The following is a 19,413-nucleotide window of genomic DNA, read 5'->3' as shown; positions in this document are numbered from 1 at the left end:
TGTTGGTGTAGGAACCAAAGTTTGGGATGTTGATGGCACCTCTGGAGTCACCGCTGACCCGTGTAGAGGACGACATGAGAGGAGAAGCTCTGGAGCTCTTCATCATGGTGGGCTGACTTTTTCATTTTTAAGGTCATACACAGTTAAATGATACTGTGAATCAATGAAATAGTTAATGATAATCTAATATAGAATGTAACAGATAAGGCCAGGATGTTGAAAATGATTTTTTCATGGCATTTCTCTTCGGTCTTTACTTCTCCCAAGAAAATGTTGACTGCAAGACACAATTTAAAGAACAGTACAATTGACTTAATTCTGCTTTCAGGTGTTACGATTCATGGGGGACCCTCACCTGAACGGAGCACAGGAGAACATGTTTGGGAATTACATCATCCAGAGGGGCCTGCTGTCTCCAGGGCTACGGGATGAGATCCTGGCTCAGGTAGTCAACCAGGTGTGGAGGAATGTGAACACTGACAACGCCGAGAGAGGCTGGCTGCTGCTGCTGGCCTGTGTCTGCACCTTCGCCCCGTCGCCCAAGATGGACAAATATCTACTGAAGTAAGACAACCATTCCGAGACTCAAGTGTTAAATTTCCAAGGAAAAAACTGAATATTGCTGGAGATTATATGGTCATAAATTTGTGATAAAACAACTCAGAAATTCAGACATTTTTTCTTGTATATTTGTGACTTTAATTGTGAAGAATTTTCACATGCACAAGAACATATATAAAACATGACGGAAAGAATAAAAAGGCATATTAGGTTTCCTTTATGCTTCCATTAAGAGAATAAAAGAAAAATGAATGAAATTGATTAGGATACATCACAGGGTTTGGGTAATAACATGGTCCATGTTACAGTTTTAATTACATAGTTAGTAAGCATTACATAAAAAGTTGTTTTTTTCTGTTTCATCATAAAGTATAACCTCAGGGGTCTCCCCTCTCCAGGTTTGTATCGGACCACGGCCCTCCTGGCTGCCAGGCGTTACTGCAACACAGACTCATCCAAGCCAATCAGAAGATGCAGCTCGGCTCAGGCTCCGTCTCTGAGACTGCGCGGACCTATCCTCTGTCACTGCTGGAGTGGACGGCCAATAGGAAGAAGGCTAACATGGTGTTGCACGTTCACTGTTTTGATGGTGAGATACACCTAGCCATATAACATTGCATTATACAGTCTGAACCATCCTGGGGTGTAACATCAGAACAAATCAGAAATATTCATCAAATGTATTGGTTTTAATTTTTCCCTTCATGATCAGCTGAAAAACATATCTCTCAATTTATTTTCAATCAGAAATTAATTACAAATGAGCAAAGTTAAAAAAAACAACTTGTAAGTGTCATGTAAGTCATCGCCAACAGGTTTAAATGAGCACATGCCTCGACAGAAGTGCGTGGCAGGGACAGCTGGCATCTCTTTTATTGAGCAGGATCAATTACAGCCCTTGATCATTGATTATTAATTGCCAGTCAGGATCAGGTAATGGAACCACGCGGCTCTCGGGCCGAATTAATTGCCCAATTTATTGCATTTTGCTTGTTAACAGCTAAACAATCTGGCGGACAACATAAACAGTTAAAGATGCAGGTATTTTTTTATTGATTCATCTCTCTCTCTGAAGGAGGATCCTTCCTGTGTCCGGTCCACTCCTGGACCAGTGGAGAGGATTTGGCGGGAAACATACTGCGCCACAGGTGCTGATATCTCAAATAAGAAACAACAGTATTTACAAGGTACGGGCAGGTGTTTGAAGTGTGTGGTCTTGCTTGTAGGGGAGTGTCTGACTGGTGGAGGGGGAGTTCAGTCCTGATGAAGGAGCACGGCCAGTGGGTGGAGTTAGCGGGTCACGACTACGTGATGGACCTGATTTCAGACCTGGAGCTTCCGCCTGAATTCCCAAAGCAGAAGAGCTACTTTGTCATCAGCACCGACGACCCTTCCAAAGTCCGAGCTAACGCCAGCCTGTCAGTGCACAAAACACACAAACACATGCATGTGCAAATATATGAAATGTAGATATTTACACCAAAGACATGAATTTAAATAAATGACTAATTAATTCCTCCTCTCCTCTCCTCTCCTCTCCTCTCCTCTCCTCTCAGTGCTTTGTTTGGCAGTGGTTTTGACTCAGATGAGGAGCTTCCTCATGCCTTACCTCTCAGTAGCAGCAGCAGACCAGCCTACAGTCTGCCTGACTCTGACGGCTACTTCAGCCACGGTACACACACATATTTACTGTGTAAATATATGTAAATATATGTAAAGCATTAACAAGTGTATAAGTCTGTTGAATTATAATATACAGTAGTTCAGAGTCATGAGTATAAAGTGTAACAGCCATGTGTAACGTTACTCTGTTGTCTGTGTGTGTCCAGTAGAGTCGGATGCGTTCAGTGACGGTCAGAATCAGAGAGGAATGGACCGCTACCTGGACAGTCTGTTCGACCCTGTGCTGTCAGACAGCAGCATGGTGAGCACCAACACTGACTCATGAGAAAAATCTGAAAACTGTGCCTTCTGCTTTGGAAGTACATTAGTATGATTAGCAAAGCATCACAAGCTGATGTAGGGATTGAATTTACTCACTTTACTCCTTGTGGTTTGCAGTGTTTTTATTCTTATCAGAACAACGTTATACTTGACAGCACATGTCTCACAGCTTTAGTTATTTGCTCCTTTTCAGATGATATTTTCCATCTGTCTGTCACATAACTCCAAATTTGATGATTTTGAATTTTTCTGATGAATGCAAGGATTAATTGTTCCTTTATGAGTTGAGAAAAGTATCCTACTTTTTAACATAACACAATTTAAAAAGCTCTCTTGGAATAATTACACAATGCATTGTCACAAAGCTGAATACAGGTGGTTTTTACTGAGCTTATGATAAGTAACATATGACAGTCTTATAGAATATGATGCAATGCTTTGGACTGAACAACCCAACAGTATAAAGTAGTATAAATTAGGACAATATTGAACAGCTACATCAGTTTAATGCAACATACACATTAATGCTGCAGTAATAATAATTCAAAAGCATCATAGTAAACAGACAAGGACTAACTATTAACTGCAATAGTACTTTTTGTTTCTTTAGAAACTTAATTTAATTTTTTTTTATATTAATCTTTTTTATTAAATGTCATTTATATAGCTGGAAATCATCCATAATTTTTGTCAGGGCACTTTTCATATACAGCAGGTCAAGACCGTACTCTTTATATAAAATTGTCATTTGTCAAGTCAAAAGAATGTCAGAGGAACTCTGAAGTTCTGAATTTTTGGAAATTGTCTGAAAATGAAAACTACATATTTCATTTATGTGAATTAATGAAATATACCTTTATATTTACACTAAGGCAGTGATAGAAGATAAGATTCCACTATATTCCCATCAGATGTTTTATGTCCTGCAGTTTACTGGTTCCAGCTTCCAAGATCTGAGAATTAGTTATTTTTTTCTGTTTACCAAGGCTTTATTTTATTGCTTTAGTTTATTTTATTGTTGACTTCTGGCCCAGATTAACATAAACAGTTTGACTCTATCACCTCTATCTTTGGCAACATTCGATGTACATATTTGTACAATTTTCTAACATTTTATAGGCTCATCAATCAATCAAGCTCTGAAATGCATAAAACAGTCTCGTCATGCTCCGTCCACCTGACCTGCCATCGGACTGGAGGGGAGTGTTGATGGACGGCTGGAACATGTGATCCACTGCCTCTGTTTGTGTATGAATGGAGCAGACAGGAGGGAGGATTAGGTTACCGAGCGACCTACCGTATTTGACTGTAACAGTGGGCAGCACACACGCGCGGCTCTGTGGGGGAATACTGTCCCATTAACAAGTTCACAATTCACTGTACTGCACTGAAGTAAAACAGACGCAAAAAAAAGGCAAACGGCCCCGTCAAAGGGAGAAAACATGAAGAAAGTGACTTCTCAAAGACACTAGTTCAAAATAAAACAACATGATATCTGTAGATGGTATTTTGCGAGCTTCCACTGCAAAAAGATTGCGTCCTTGAAACCCTTGTTTTGAGATATTTTTGGGGGTTTTCAATGTCAGCTGTCAATCAAGCAGTGAGTGTGATGGTACTGGACAATGTCACTTGTTTTTTCTGTAAGTGTGAAATTATGCACGTTGGACCTCATTCTTTAACTCGTCTGTGCTGTAAAGTGGTTTTATCGGGGAAAACACATTTTTGGTTTTGCTGTATTTAAATTTTTGAGATCCAGATTTTGTTGGAGGTGTGTTCTCCTGCCGGAGCTTCTCCTCCAGGGTGTACGGTACTTCCTGTGGAGTATTCAGTTCCTGCGGCTCTACTGACTCACTCACAGAGGGTCTGAATCAACCAATACAATCCACTTCCCCTCTCCTGTTCACTTTGACTACACACACACACACACACACACACATGCACACACTTCTTACCCCTTCTCTTCATGTCTCTCAAAGTCCAATTTCCCAACATCTCTAGCCGTCCTTTTCCATTTGCTGAATATCTACTGCCTGCTTCCTTCTGGCTACCAGGACATGGAAAAGACTGGAAGTTTGTCGGCGAGGATGAAGGGAGGAGGAGGTATCGGCATCACGGGAGAAGGAAGAGGAGAGGGGGAGATTCATTCGGCCCCCAGCCGGCCTTATCCACCTGGAATACACCCTGGAGGTAAAACACTGACACAAGTGTGATTTTATCACGTTATGTTAAGAACAGTAGTTTTTGTTATTTAGTTTTGTACGTTTCCTGCAAGTCATTTCTTTGGTCATTTTGAAATGTTTCTGTCTTTCTTTTGTCCTGCCACTCAAGCCTCTCCTTCACTCTTTTTCTGTCATCACTGACATCAATAATTCATCTTGTTCTAAGTTGATTCTAAATCCCCGACATTAGCCTCAGGTGGATAAATAGCTCACCCTCTTTCTCACTTCTCAGCTTCCCCTGAATGCTGAAGACACTGCCAAGTTCCCAAGTTGTTTTATGGATTTTGACCTTCAGTTCCAAAGTGAATACATTTACATTAGTAAACAACCAACAGACAAATAGAAATAAAAAGGCAAGTAACTGGATACAATTGAACACAGTTACTGACTGAGGGGGTACAAATACATCACAACAAAAGCTAATTGGTAATAAACTGTATTTATTATTCTAATTATTTGATTTTGTTTAAGGGTGAGGGCTAAAGTGACACTGAACATTATGGAGGTGTAAAGGTTCAGGTGTACAGTTCACCAAGCTTAATCTGTCGCTTAGAGGCTGTAATGAGCAGTCTGACCTCATAGATAATGCATAGAGGGCCATTCACTGTAACCACAGATGACTCCTTCACCCTCTCTCTAGAAAGTTGTGTAAACTATTATTTTAAGAATTTCTTTGCTGATGAAATATTGGATAAATGTTAATGTGTAGTTTCAAAAAACAAAATGCCAAACAATAAGTTGGCACCCCTTCTTTTACTCTGAATACATCCTTGGGGTCCCAGACCTCCTGTTGAAGACCTATGGTCTAGATGCTTATGTCTAAAATAAATGTCAGTGGATCACAGAAGTCCTTAGGATCCATCATGTGGGTTTTTTAATGTCTGCACAATATTTAATACCGATCCATTTAATAGTTTTTGAGATACTTTTGTCTGGTCCAGAGGTAGTGGATTGACCAACAGACAGACTTACGTTTCCATCAGTAAGGGCATGCATGACAGCCTGGTCAAAATGAATAATTAAATAATGTGCTTTCTCCACAATATTTCTGTTTAATGATTGTATGGCCAATGATTTATAATGTACATATTTTTAAAATATACATCTGTTGTAAAATGTCAGAACTGGCCCATTCACTGTTGTTGGACACTGTCTATTTCTTACCATGAAGTCTTGATTAGGCTGTCTGCTCCTGCCTCCCTGGGACAAAAATACCAACTAAGTCTTTCCTGGAAGCAGCATTGTTCCTAACTCTTACCCTGTTACCTGCCTGTCGCTCCTCAAGCTGTGCCAGTGCTCCCAGTAGCAGGAGGAATGATGCCACCCATTCCTGCCATGCCAATCCCCTCCCACCACCACCACCACGAGCAACACCAACAACAACAGCAGCAGCAACCTCCACAACCTCAGGAACACCAACCGCAGCAGCAGCAACACTACCACCAATACAACCTTCCCACACAGCCCTACCAACAGCTGACTTCTTCCACCAGCCCTCCAGCCACACGTGTAGCTCCTACCCCATCACCCTCTCGCGCTCCCGCTGCTGCCCCCGCATTCGACAGAGACGCTAACGTAGCCTCCCATGTTACAAGTGTCCCCGGTGTGCCCTCCCTCCCTATCACACCTGTGGTTCCAGGCTTGCCTGTGATGACAGGTGTGCCAGGTACAAAAAAATTGGGTGTGAGTTAGGTTTTCCAGCATGTTTGGCCTGAGGTGTGTGGGCATGGTGGACATGGTTACGATAAATTAAGTTTTTATGAAAAAAAAAAGCCATGTCAGACTTTTTTTTACATTTCTTACATGGAGAAATTCTCCTTTGTGTGGTTGGTTTAAACAGAGTGTCTACAAGGTGTCTTGCAATGAACTGTGTGTGATTCTACTGTTTTTCTACGACACAGTTATCTCATTTTACTGCACGGTGTCAATGTTTTATATGTTTATACCTCTCTAGGATCAGAGCAGACTGTACTGACTCAGCAGCAACAGGCCATCATCAACCAGCAAGCCATCATTCTGGTTCGTCACATATCTTTCCTCTGAATAACTGACATTGATGCTATTTTCTGTATTTATCTGTGTTGGAAAAATACAATTTAGTTATTCATCTGGCCTGTCAAAATGATAAAACGCATGTTAATACATGCTAGAATCTTAGTAGCAATGCTAACTTTTAAAATACAGTATTGAATTGTGTCAAGTATTAAAAGGATGGCTCAACATTTTGAAAACACTTATTTGGTCTCCTGCTGAGAGTTAGATGAGAAAATCAATACCACTCTCATGTTTGTATGGTAAGTATGAAGCTCTAGCCAGTTAGCTTAGCTTAGCACAAAGACTTCAAACAGCTTGACCAAATGCAACATTTACCTTTAAATATCATTTACTAACATTCTGTATAGTTTGTTTAATTTATACAAAAACTGAAGCGTAAAAATATAATGACATTAAATGTCCCAGGTTTTGTTACTGTTTGACAGAGCCATGCTAGCTGTTTTCCCCTGTTTCCTATCCAAGCTAGCTGTTAGCTGCAGCTTCATATTTACTGTATAGACATGAGACTGGTGTTGATCTTCTCATCCAAATCTCAGCAACACAAATATATTGTTGAACTATCAAACAAAGTAACTTCATTTGATTGTTAACACTGTGAAACAATAATAGACAAGTTAACGTTAAGTGAAATACTAACATGTTATCAGTTATAAACCCCAGCTTTTAGACATAAGTAAATGCTGAACCACATAAAGAAAAACCATATATCCATCATGTGAATGTGTGATATAAGAAATAAAAATTACAATATACAGATACAGTTACATATATTAATGTGTGTGTGTGTGTGTGTGTGTGTGTGTGTGTGTGTGTTTGTGTTACAGGCCCAGCAGATGACCATGCAGGCCATTGCGATCCAGCAGCAGATGTTGTCTTCCTTCCCCCCCGTTGCCCCGGCCCCCCAGTCACCCCCCTCACAGCATCACCACCCACCCATCTCTGTGAGATAACACACATATTTACAGTCAGGCATATCGGAGTACCTGCCAGCATGTGTACAAATCAGAAGTATTGTCTTGCTATAAAAACAGACTCAATTGTTATCACTTGCTGTCTTTTTCTGTAGACCAGAGAGAGAGAGCAGTCGCCATACAAGCCTGCTGCTGCTCAGCGAAAAATAAGTAAGTTTTACACTCTGTGCTCAAATTAACCTGCAGATTTGCTGTGTGGCATGAATATCACAACACAGTTTAAATGTGAACTATTACTAAGTATCAGCACTATTATAATTTAGTTAATTAATTGGTCATATGGTTGATGAACCAAATTTCATCCAACAGCTGCTGAGTTAAATGGTCAAACATCTGCACTTGATTGAATAAAAATCTGACATTCCAGGTCCAACACGTGGCCCCCCTCCTGATGATGTTGTCCGATCCAGTCCGACAAACACGGAGCGCCTGGATCCCAGCCACGACATCAAAGACACCATCAAAAAGCATCAGCCGGCCGCCGCGACAACTTCTTCGGGAGCTGCAGCGCAACGGTAACACGCTCATTTTCCTAAAACTAAATATTGGTTCCGTGTGTCTGTTTATGTGCTTCTAATCGTGTGTGTTTATGTGTGTGTGTTTGTAGGAAAGGTGATGGAAAGATGTTTGCGAAGAAGCCAGACCCGCATGATGAAGCAATGGAGATCCTTAAAGATCAGATGGCAAACCCACCACAACCGGTATGGTACCCAATCTCTGCACCGATCACACACACACAAATTAAACACAATAACAAAACTAAAATAATTTCTGACCTTGATAATTTCATGTGTCAGAGTCAAAAGAAGCCTCAGTCCTTCCATCTTAAAGAAGAAGGAGGACTCAAGGCTTCCAAGACTATCAAGTCTCGCCCTGCGGGGCCAAGTAGCTCCAACATAAGCCCCGCCCCTCCTCCAGGTGAGCTTTTCACACATAAGGTGAATCCCCAGTAATAAACAGCAGGATGACAGAAAGTGTTTTATGCTTTTTACATTTGCATGTTTACATGTAAACATATATGGGAAGTAACAAACCCCTCTGTGTGTGCGTGTGTGTTGCTAGTCTCCAGGGAGTTGCCCGTAGAGGAGGAGATCATTCAGACTCAACTCCACAGCAGGACCAGTGATGAATATTACACCTACTCCAACGTCCCCTGGAAGCTCTATATGAGGAAAGAGGTGTGTTTCATGAGCACGGTTAAACATAAATGGACAAAACTAATTCATATTTCCCAAAAAGACACTGTAAGAATGTGTGTATTCTTCATAGATCTTCTTGTAGTGAACATTACACAACATTACAGTGCTTTAATATCATCATATTGTATAACTATGACCTAAAATAAATATTTGTCTGTCAACAGGTTTTCTATCCCAAAGAGACCTTCAACAATCCATTGATCCTGGATCTGATCTTCAGACAGGTTGATGGTGTATTCATTATGTATTAATACTTTAGTTTCTCTAGTTTTTGTATTAAGTTGATTTAAATTTTCTATCTAAATAAATCAGGTTCAGTTTTCAATCATCGCAAAGATTGTGGTAATAATGCAAATTTCCAAGATGATTTATTAGGAATGAAAGGGTAAAAGTAGTGCTTTTGATAGAGATTATCTTTAAAGTGACAGAATACATCCAATATTACACTTGTAGGTCCGGGTACAGTGACTCCTACTAGCAGATTGTTATTCCTGAATGTGTTTGTGTTCCGCAGGTTGTACATGATACCTTCTCGGAGGCCTGCATCCGCATCACGCAGGAGGAAAGACAGAAGATGAAAGCTTTATTTGGTATTAAAAAGAAAACGCATATCTCTGAATGATTTAACTCTTTGCCCATAGACCAACAGTTCTCCTCTTTTAATTATGTGAAAAAACTTTTAAACTCAGGATTTTATCACCTAAATTCCTTTGTTCTGTTGACAGCTGAGAACCAAGTAGATCAGGTTTCGGGAACACATGATGAGAACGTGAAGAAGAAAGTGGCCGCCATGGCCAGAGACTCGTGGGACATTTACTTCTCTCGTCTCTTCCCAGCCTCTGTGAGTTCTTGTCTCTTTTTCTCTTGAAGATGAGTTCAACTGACACCCAAAGCTGCTTCCGTCCTTCACTCGGTTAAATAGCCTTTTACTTACCCATGTTCACATGTGCCTGTACTCTGTTTCATGTGTTTGTTCCAGGGCAGTGTGGGGACCGGAGTGCAGGTGTTATCTGTGTCTCATAAAGGCATCAAGCTGCTGAAGATGGTGAGGAGCAGCTCTGCCGCTCCAGACTACTTCAGAGTGCTGAGGCCTTACAGGTGAGCCTGGGAGATTTCAGCCATAGGTCATCAATATTTCCATCTTTGGAAGCCTTCATGTCTTATAATTGTAACATCGATTAAAAAAAAACCTTACAAGAGGTGGCTTTGGTATTGATAGCTGTCAGAAAAGTCAGTCGAGTGACTTTTAACATTCTGTGTGGGGTGTCACAGTGGTTAGACCGAGACCCTTTTCTCTTTGTGCTTTCGACCTCCTGGTTTTTCATATCACTTCCTGCGCAGCTACTCGGACATCCTGTTTGTGTCGATCCCGTCCAAGAACATGCTGGAGTTCAACCTGACCAACGAGAAGCTGATCCTGTTCTCGGCCAAGGCCCCGCAGGTCAAACACATGATCGACCACTTCCTCACGGAGCTTAAGAAGGTGGGCGTCTGTATGAGTGTGTGAGTGGAAGAGTGTGTTACAAGGATTTTTGTATTATTGGTTTGATGTGGGTTTAAAAGGGAATCTGCTGGCTGGAAAACTTCTCAATACATGCCATACTGTACCCTACTTTGTAATTAAGCTATTCTCAATTAAGATCATCGATGTTTATTTTCTTTTTTAAAATGTCTTTATAGACAGCAATATGCAAGCATGCTTGTTTAAGCTTGAATGGCTGCAACTTGAAACGAATCTGCAAGTTATGCACACAAAGTAACACCAGCAAACACATGAGTGTAAATTATAAGTCACGCAGACACAGAGGGTTATGACGATGCGTTTTTAGCTCTCAACCTCTCTGGGGATTTCGCAGCATGTCTGTGTCAAACATGTCACGTCTCTGTCAGGACTCAGAGTACATGGTGGCGGTGAGGAACTACATCACCGAAGACAGGAGTCTGCTCAACTTCCACAAAGGAGACATCATCAGGCTGCAGCACATGGACGGGCTGGAGGCCGGTGAGATGCAGAGAAAAAAAAAAAAGCTCACGCACATTGGACCTGCCGTCTGCTTCTCTGAGCCATGCACTATATGTCTTAATGTCTGTGTGCTTCATGCCATGTCTGTCACGCTGTGTGTGCGTATGTCCATGTGTGTGTTCAGGCAAATATTACGGCTGCATAGTGAGGAAGAAGGTCATGCTTCTGGAGGAGCTGAAGAGAGACACTCCTGAGTTTGGTGGGTTTGACAGGGCGCATCTGAGTGTGTGTTTGCTTTGCTGTTTGCTATTTATTTTGCTGGGTGGTTTGGACTTTAAAAAAAAAAAGTTTAATAAAATTCCTACTATTTTTTTTTTAGGAGGATTAAAAATTGGCTTCTTTTCTTTGTCTTAAAGGCTGAAAAACATAAACTTGAAAAACTTAAACTGTGTTTTACATGAGACAGTTTGGCGTTTGTTTGTAACAGCTGATATATTTCTGTATGTGCATATGAACCTCTGAGTAACTGTATCTTCTGTCTGTGTGTGCAGGCTGGCGGTTCGGGGCCGTGTACGGAAAATCAGGAGTGTTTCCCAGCGAGTATGTCCGTCCTGTGGCTGCCCCAGATTTCCTGGTTCTCCCCGCTGAGCGCGTAGAGCCTCGAGACAGACAGGGACGAGTCGCTGCATCTGCTGCTGTTGCTGTGGCGATGGGCTCGGCCATAGCTGCCCATGAGCTTGACCTCTCCACAGAGGTGCAGATCAGGAAGTCGTTTGATCACATTACAGCAGTGTTTTTCAAAAAAACTGTCCAACAAAGATACACAATGCTTATTTCAGCTTCTACAGTACAGTACTACTGAAAAAAAACATCAGGCCCAGAGCGTAAATAACATTGAGATTTCAGCATGAAGTACTGTATACCCCTATATTATAGCATCAGCTGCTGTTTGTACAGTATATGTTGGAATGTTTTGGTTAGCAGAAATGGAAATATTCTGTAGGTAATTACGTCTCTGGTGTGTAAGTGGCACTGAAGCATAGCTTTTTTTCTGCTGTGTGTGTTTATATGTGTGTGTGTGTGTGTGTTTATCAGGTAGTACATGAAATGTATGGCGACAGTGTGAGCGTCGAACTGGATGAACTGCCCCTGCACAGCAGCCAGTACCACATGGCTGAGTTTGCCAAGAAGTACTTCAGAGAGGCACAGAGGAGCAGAAGGTCACACACACACACACACACACACATGCACGTGTCAAAATGTCTGCACTTTAAATGTCAACAGCTCACGTTAGTTGCAGACTGTTTCTCGTATTTTTTTCCACAGTGATCAGAAAGCCAAAAAGGGGAAGGAGGGCAGGGACCCCGTTGACATGGTCAAATTCGCTAAGGTAAAAAGTGGGATCAAGGTCAAACATGTCCATCTCTTTTGTATTCTTACCGTATGTTATCTCAAAGTCCCCCTCCAGTCAGAAAGTGGTTGTTGTTCTTGTTTTTCTATGTTCGAGCTTCACTGTGTAGAAGATCTACGTGCAGAGTTTGACCCTAGAACGCTGCTTTCATATTTATTTGCTGGAAATGTACATTTTCTCTGTGCTAATTCAAAATCTGATTCCAAGAGGCGGTTTTACCCACAATGTTAATTAGCCACTGAGTGACATCAGGCAATGGTCATGGAGGCAGCTTATCAGATTGCATGCAGCTTCCTCTGGAGCCACTAAAGGCGTTTTACTACTCTTTTCACATCTTTTTCTGCAAATAAACATGTCAGACACATTCATCATCATCACTTTTATGCAGGCCTTGGACACATTTGTGGAGAGATATTTGATTGCTAATGATATTTATTGTTATTGTCTCTCCAGTCTCCGATCCAGGAGTCTCTGATCGACTTCTCCGACAGCGGGATGAACAGAGTGGCTGCTGACATCTTCTTAGGTGAGGGGAGAGGGGAAAGATAGGAGGTGGAAGAGAATGGTAGAGAAGTAATCAATGGCTTAAGGTTATTTTACATTTATACTCTGTTGTTGTTGAATAAAATACATGTCTTCAGATCGGATTCATGAGATCCTTCATGTCCAGTGTCGACTGATTTTTTTGTTGTTGTCCAGCCATAATGAAGTTCATGGGAGACTTCCCACTGAAGGGTCAGACTGAGCAGGATCTGGTCACAAATATACTGAAGGTACAGGTGCTCACATATTTCATAGATGTATAAAACAGTACGATGATAAAAAGATAGAGTGACTTACACGTGATGTAGTGAAGTTCAATTGTGGGGAAATGTAAACAGCCTGAAGCACACTTCAGTATTTGTGTGTGTTTGACGAGCTTTTTTGAAATGTGCTCATCAATGTAGTTAAGCGGCGAGCACGGCCTCATAAAGGATGAAACCTACTGCCAGGTGATGAAGCAAGTCACTGCCAACACCAGCTCCAAACCGTAAGACTCCTCTGGATTTTAAATAAAGTGCTAATTAAGGAGTTGATCAGGAGTTGGGTCTTAATCTGGGTATATTTCTGTGCAGGGACAGTTGTCAGAGAGGCTGGAGGTTGTTGTACATCCTGACGGCTTTCCACCGCTGCTCCGACGTCATGAAGCCGTTTCTGTTGAAGTTTCTGCAGGACGCCTGTGAAAGCCCCGGGATGCAGTACCAAGGTAGCTGATCCAGAAGCAGCCCAACAAGTCACACTCGTCAATTCATCACGACCAGTCAGACTCTGATCTCAGTTACTGCTGATCAAGGTGTTGATTGGCTGCTGCTCTTAATTGACAGGTATTGCCAAGGCGTGTGAGCAGAATCTGAGGAGGACTTTTCAATATGGCGGACGAATACAGTATCCAAACAGCATGGAACTCAAAGCGATGCTGGTCAGTGTCTAATGCAAACGCGCAGCCTTTTTGTATGGCTTATATAAAGCTTGTTCAAAGTTCAAATACACACCAAACCAAAAAGGAAAACATAAGGCACACTAAGGGAACTTGGCTACTGTCTTAAGTTGCTCTTAGTTTTAGTTTTATTTATTCTCCTCTTAGTATTTATTTTCTACTTTCTCTTTGAAACTGTCCTTTTTTCTGCCTTTGTGTTTCCGCAAGAATTGAATTTTCCCCTCTGGAGATCAATAAATGCTTATCTGATCTTATCTTACCTTATCTTAGAAAATGTAATAATTGCTGCATGATGGCATACTTTGTGAGTGAAATGTTCTCTGAATACATCAAAAATGGAAATAAATGCCAATGTTAGGTTATCAATACATCCACTAAATTGTTCTGTAATAAGATTTTATGATTAATTATGGACAGATTGAATTTATCAGGTTTACTTACATGTTTGACCAGTTCAACAAAGAAAGAAAGAAAGAAAATGATCTCGTAATCGTGGGAAAATGAAAATTTATTTTTCAGTAGCAGTATTACAACTCTTATCGTTATAATCTACAAGTCTTTATCATTTGAGTTTTCATCTTTTTTTTCTTTTCCATAAACAATCATTAGAAAACTGTGGCAAAATAGCCAATCTATATTGTATTATACACTTAACAAGGGTGGTTCAAAGTCTGACCCTGTGAGCCTCCTCTCAGTCAAAGATTACTTGCTTTGTTGCACTCAAGTAATGGGAGCCTCCGAGATCATGAGTGTTATTTGATCCCATTGACACACAAACAGTTGAGCCAAGATAACCTAATTGACATAACTTCAGACTACGACAATACATAAAAAAGGTCTGTCCTCAGGCATTTATTACTGTCTGACTCTGGGAAAGTGGGAAAAACAGTAAAAACCCTCAAAACAATTTTGTATCTCTCAAGGACCCCTTTAACCAAATCACACTCATTTAGGCTATTCTATCTGATCTCCTTTCAATAATGAATGTAATATTTTTCCCTTCCATTCACTGAACCTCTCTTAAAACTGTTCTGAGCCCCTGTGTACTCCTGCCTCCAACTTTGACCTCTGCATGAGACATAAATGTTTAGAATGGGTTTAGGTTTAGGATTTGTGATACTAATACTACAGTCTTGATAGTTTTCTACTCAAGACATCTGTCACGTTAAAGTGTTGCTTAACTCAGCAGGTGCTGTCCAGCCCTCGGTAACAGCTGTATGTTCCGTGAGGGTGTTCATTTCTGTGACGTTTCCCCTCTGATTGTTTTTTTTTTTTGTGTGTGTGCAGGCTGGGCGGAGCTCCAAGAGACAGCTGTTCCTGCTGCCAGGTGGGATCGAAAGGCACTTGAAAATCAAGACATGCTCCGTGAGTTGGACTGACCGCGGCCTTTATTTAAAAAAACAAACAAAAAAAAAAAACAGATGCTGCGTTCACGGGCGAACATGATGAAGATTTCTTTATTTCAGGTTGCTTTGGATGCCATCGAGGAGCTTTGCTATGAGATGGGGCTGCAAAGGGCGGAAGCTTTGGATGAATACGCCATCTTTTTGGTCACACACAGAGGTGACAAGGATCTAGCTTGTTACAGCGGAGAACTACAATGCAGGCACTTTTGACACAAGGCAATACAGTACACAGGTCAAAACTGAATGCGTGTGTGTGTGTGTGTGTGTGTGTGTGTGTGTGTGTGTGTGTGTGTGTGTGTGTGTCTACATAGGTCAGAATGTCCGCCCCCTAAACAAGCGTGAGTACATCCTGGACATTGCGACAGAGGCAGAGCCAGTGGACGCCAACTACAGTCTGTGGTTCAGGAGAGTCATATGGAGTCTGGCTCTCAAACTTGACAACGAACTCTATGTCACTATGCACTATAATCAGGTAGAGATCTTGCTGTATGTTTATACTGTACTCCACACAGTTCTGGCAATTCTTTCAGTTTCTGACATTTTGGCTAATATTCTGCTTTTACAGTAGATGTTACCTCTGTTGACCCCAGCGCAGGTCAGCTGCCTCTTGTTCCCCCTCATTAGCTGTGTGAAGTCCAGATCCACCTTCTTCTCCTTTCCACTTCATGGGTTTCTGAAGGGAAACAGCTGAAACACGTGTCTGTGTGACAGCAGACTCAATTAGTCTGAGAAGGAAGATGTGTCAAGATTTTAAATGTCATGTCAACAGTAACACAGGTGGAAATAAACTGTTGCGACCTCTTTCCCTATAATTAGTGATTGCCTGCTTTAAAGTTCCATTACGCAGGAACTCACACTTGTTAATCTTGATAATCTTCTTGTGTCTTGTTCCAAACAAACAAACAGGGGGTTCAGTGTCTTGCTCACAGGTACTGTGACATGCAGCTAGGGGAGTGGGGGATTAGAAATCAGAGACCTTCAGTTTACTGGATGACCCGCCCTACCTCCTGAGCTCATGTCTTTTTATTTCTTCTAATTCCTTAGTTGTAATTGCTTGCGGTTGAGAACTATTGCTCGACAGCATTTTCATGCTACTGCCTGCACCTGATTCTGTTAATTAGCCAGGACAAGCAAGCCATTTGCCACTATATTTTCATTGCCAACCTTTCACCCGCAGGTGGCAATTTTTTATCTAACATAAAAGTGAACAAAACTTTACTATGTGCCTCTGCTCAAGGTGTTGCCAGACTACCTGAAGGCCTTGCTGAGCGTGGTTCCTCAGGGTAAGGCCAGTGACCAGCATCTGCAGCAGATCGCCAGACTGGCTGCCCTACAGCACCGTGCCAAGGACACCATCTACCTGCCTACCCTGTAAATATACAGAGACATACAAACACTCTTCCACATTGGCTACTTACACAGAAAACACTAGCCCATGTATAACGTGCAACTGCTGCCTCTGAGGTTTGGTTGTGTGTGTGTGTGATTTTAGCCGTGAGGTGCAGGAGTGCGTCCCCCCACCGTTCTATGGCAAACAGGGTTCACAGCCGTGGCTGAATATGACGACTCATCACATGCAGCAGGTGCAGCCCTTAAACCCACACCAGGCCCGCGCACAGTTCCTAGGTAAGACCACACCTCTGTGCGAGTGTATGTGTGTGTGTATTTCAGAAAGTGACTCACAGTGTGAATGAGTAACAGTCGCCTCTATAGACACCTATGATATTTGTCAGTGTCCCATAAGTAATTCGGTAACCACATTCATATAGTCTCTTATCTGTTAAAGTGACCATATGTGTGTTTCTGCCCAGGTCTTGTCAGTGCCTTCCCCATGTTCGGCTCCTCCTTCTTCTACATCCAGAGCTGTAGCTCCGCCTCCATCCAAGCCCCCTGCATCCTGGCTGTAAATCTGAATGGGCTGCACTTTCTCAACAAGGATACTCACGTACGTCACAGACACGCACTGAAATATGCAGCTCTTAGTCCACTCAAAGACAGATCTAGTCTGTGTAATGCTGCCTTACATTCCAGGACCGGCTTTTAGAATATGGCAGTGGGCAGCTAAATGTGTGTAACAGTATGATGCAGGACAGTTACTCATTTAACATTGACCTTTATCTGCAAATACAGTTACTATTTGAAAAGAAGGAATTTGGCTCCCTCTGCTGGTTAAAAAAAGTTTGCTGTCTTCTGTCCATCTTTCCATTTTATAATCTAAAGAAAAGTAAAGATATATAACATTACATAGATATTAAATCTTCAATTTTACATCTTATATGTTTCTTTTAATATCTGTTGGTCAGAATATGTGTAGAAGTATGTATTGTCATGGCTGTTTGCATGTGTATTCTTTCATTTATTTAGTTTTGTGTATGTGTGTGTGTGTGTGTGCGCGTGTGTCATTAGGAAGCCATGGTGCGTTTCCCCCTGAAGGAGGTCCAGTCAACTCGCACCCAGAGACCAACTTCAGGCTCCAGTTATCCATATGTGGAGATCATGATAGGAGACCTGCTCAACCAACGCATCACACAGCTACAGCTGGAGCAGGTGTGTGTGTGTGTGAGGGAGACACAGACAAGAAGAGTTGATTTATATGTAATGTTTTTCTGTGCATTTCACTCATTTAAATGCTCTTTCTGTATATGTATGTGTGTGTGTTTTCCAGGGCCTGGAGCTATGCCGAGTTATTGCCATGCACATGGAGAACATGTTGTCAGTCAGAGAAAAGAGACTCACTTTGCCACCAAGTGAAATCACCCTGCTATAGCACAAACATGCACACGCACACACAGATAAATCACACTTTATTAATGTACTGTATCTACCTCTATTTTAAAAGCAGAATATTTTCATATGTAAAGGTAATGTTTCTGTAATGTGATGAATGTATAGCTATAATGTTGATGACACAATTCGGGCTGCATTTAGCGACAGTTATCTTCTTCATTAATTGTTTGGTCTATAAAATGTTAAGAAAGACGACAAAATCTCGGTTTCCCACAGCCAAACGTTGTCATGTTCAAATTACTTTTGTTCAATCAATATCCCAAAACACAAACATATTATAATAAACTAAGCAAATATTCACTGTCAGTGCAGACCTGTACCTTGCATACAACACATTCCACTGAGCTTAATGCATACATGTGTATGATGCAATGGATAAGGAAGAACCTGAGAATCAGACTTAAATAAATGTCCTTTCACAAGGAACTCATTAATGTTTTGACCTTTTTAAGCCAAAACTGTTCAAGATCATGCATGCCACGACTGTTTTACAGGGCCAGGACTATAATGGATAATGCCTCTTTAATTTACTTTAATTTTCCCACATCAGAAGAATTCTGTGATCCTATGGCAACATTAAAAAATGCGGTCTTGCATTGAGGGTAGGAACCCCTGCTGTTGTTGGCTCTGTGCAAAGTGCGAAACTGAAATGAATATCGAGCAGATTTAAGTATAAACTTATTGGCCCTGTAACATTAATAGATGCTTGTGGTTCAACATGTTAAATTGTTTTTCATTAGGCTTGGGCCCTCTTGCAAGAGTAGCCTAAATTAATTATTTGTGCACCCATTAGATTTCTTTTTAAATTAAGTATCATGACCGTTTAAAATGAAAAGAAGAAGAAAGCAGCCACAAATTCAATTGATTTTCTTATGTTCCTCATGTGGGGAAGCACAATTTGTTATCAGCCACATCACATCACTTAACACTTTGCACTAATTATGCTGATTGTTTATACAATGTATATATGTTTTATAAATATCTATTGTACATAACTGATGCATGTGACTAATGTTGTACATTAAAGTTTGTAGCATAAAATGTATTGTGTGAATTTGTTAATTACAAAAAGGAAATGCATCAACAACACTAACAAACATGTGTACAAGCATGATTCCAAGTGCAACAAAGAGATGTAGATAGAGTAAATCAATGAATACAAAAGATATTTTAGAACACAATAATAGATTAATACATAAACAAATAATAATAATAATAATATAAATAACTGCAGTGAATGTGATGGGTTTTGAAACCGATTGAGGTCCATGGACAGTTTCAACAATCGTTTCAGTCTTTTTGTTTTCGATCAAATTCATGACAAAGGAAATAGAAAGATAAGGAATCATGGTTTTGTTTTCTGAAGTATGTGTGATTCAAAACAATTCACCAAATAGCCTGTAATCACAGCACTTAGGCT

The 19,413-nt window shown here is 41.0% G+C and overlaps 1 protein-coding gene across 1 annotated transcript in view; it reads left to right on the top strand.

Moving 5' to 3' along the window:
* The window catches only part of myo15aa (myosin XVAa), a 37,270-nt gene extending 18,236 nt beyond the window's left edge, over positions 1-19,034 (top strand). The window contains exons 28-65 of the mRNA XM_030408961.1: positions 12-107; positions 329-564; positions 960-1,150; positions 1,637-1,709; positions 1,788-1,979; positions 2,118-2,233; positions 2,391-2,485; positions 4,557-4,692; positions 6,679-6,743; positions 7,604-7,720; positions 7,846-7,900; positions 8,118-8,265; positions 8,358-8,451; positions 8,548-8,668; positions 8,813-8,928; positions 9,114-9,173; positions 9,464-9,539; positions 9,675-9,790; positions 9,929-10,047; positions 10,291-10,432; positions 10,840-10,951; positions 11,097-11,171; positions 11,464-11,666; positions 12,008-12,132; positions 12,239-12,302; positions 12,777-12,849; positions 13,023-13,096; positions 13,271-13,353; positions 13,439-13,569; positions 13,688-13,782; positions 15,088-15,165; positions 15,267-15,363; positions 15,518-15,678; positions 16,444-16,577; positions 16,699-16,832; positions 17,018-17,151; positions 17,613-17,753; positions 17,872-19,034. Coding sequence (XP_030264821.1) covers positions 12-107; positions 329-564; positions 960-1,150; positions 1,637-1,709; positions 1,788-1,979; positions 2,118-2,233; positions 2,391-2,485; positions 4,557-4,692; positions 6,679-6,743; positions 7,604-7,720; positions 7,846-7,900; positions 8,118-8,265; positions 8,358-8,451; positions 8,548-8,668; positions 8,813-8,928; positions 9,114-9,173; positions 9,464-9,539; positions 9,675-9,790; positions 9,929-10,047; positions 10,291-10,432; positions 10,840-10,951; positions 11,097-11,171; positions 11,464-11,666; positions 12,008-12,132; positions 12,239-12,302; positions 12,777-12,849; positions 13,023-13,096; positions 13,271-13,353; positions 13,439-13,569; positions 13,688-13,782; positions 15,088-15,165; positions 15,267-15,363; positions 15,518-15,678; positions 16,444-16,577; positions 16,699-16,832; positions 17,018-17,151; positions 17,613-17,753; positions 17,872-17,973 — 4,380 coding nt within the window. The 3' untranslated portion in view covers positions 17,974-19,034. The remainder of the gene's footprint in view (positions 1-11; positions 108-328; positions 565-959; positions 1,151-1,636; positions 1,710-1,787; positions 1,980-2,117; positions 2,234-2,390; positions 2,486-4,556; positions 4,693-6,678; positions 6,744-7,603; positions 7,721-7,845; positions 7,901-8,117; positions 8,266-8,357; positions 8,452-8,547; positions 8,669-8,812; positions 8,929-9,113; positions 9,174-9,463; positions 9,540-9,674; positions 9,791-9,928; positions 10,048-10,290; positions 10,433-10,839; positions 10,952-11,096; positions 11,172-11,463; positions 11,667-12,007; positions 12,133-12,238; positions 12,303-12,776; positions 12,850-13,022; positions 13,097-13,270; positions 13,354-13,438; positions 13,570-13,687; positions 13,783-15,087; positions 15,166-15,266; positions 15,364-15,517; positions 15,679-16,443; positions 16,578-16,698; positions 16,833-17,017; positions 17,152-17,612; positions 17,754-17,871) is intronic.
* Positions 19,035-19,413: the final 379 nt, after the last annotated feature.

The sequence above is a fragment of the Sparus aurata genome, chromosome 23, assembly GCF_900880675.1.
Source record: "Sparus aurata chromosome 23, fSpaAur1.1, whole genome shotgun sequence".
Classification (NCBI taxonomy): Eukaryota; Metazoa; Chordata; class Actinopteri; order Spariformes; family Sparidae; genus Sparus; species Sparus aurata.
Note: the sequence above shows the minus strand (reverse complement) of the source record. Positions and strands in the feature narration are given on the sequence as shown.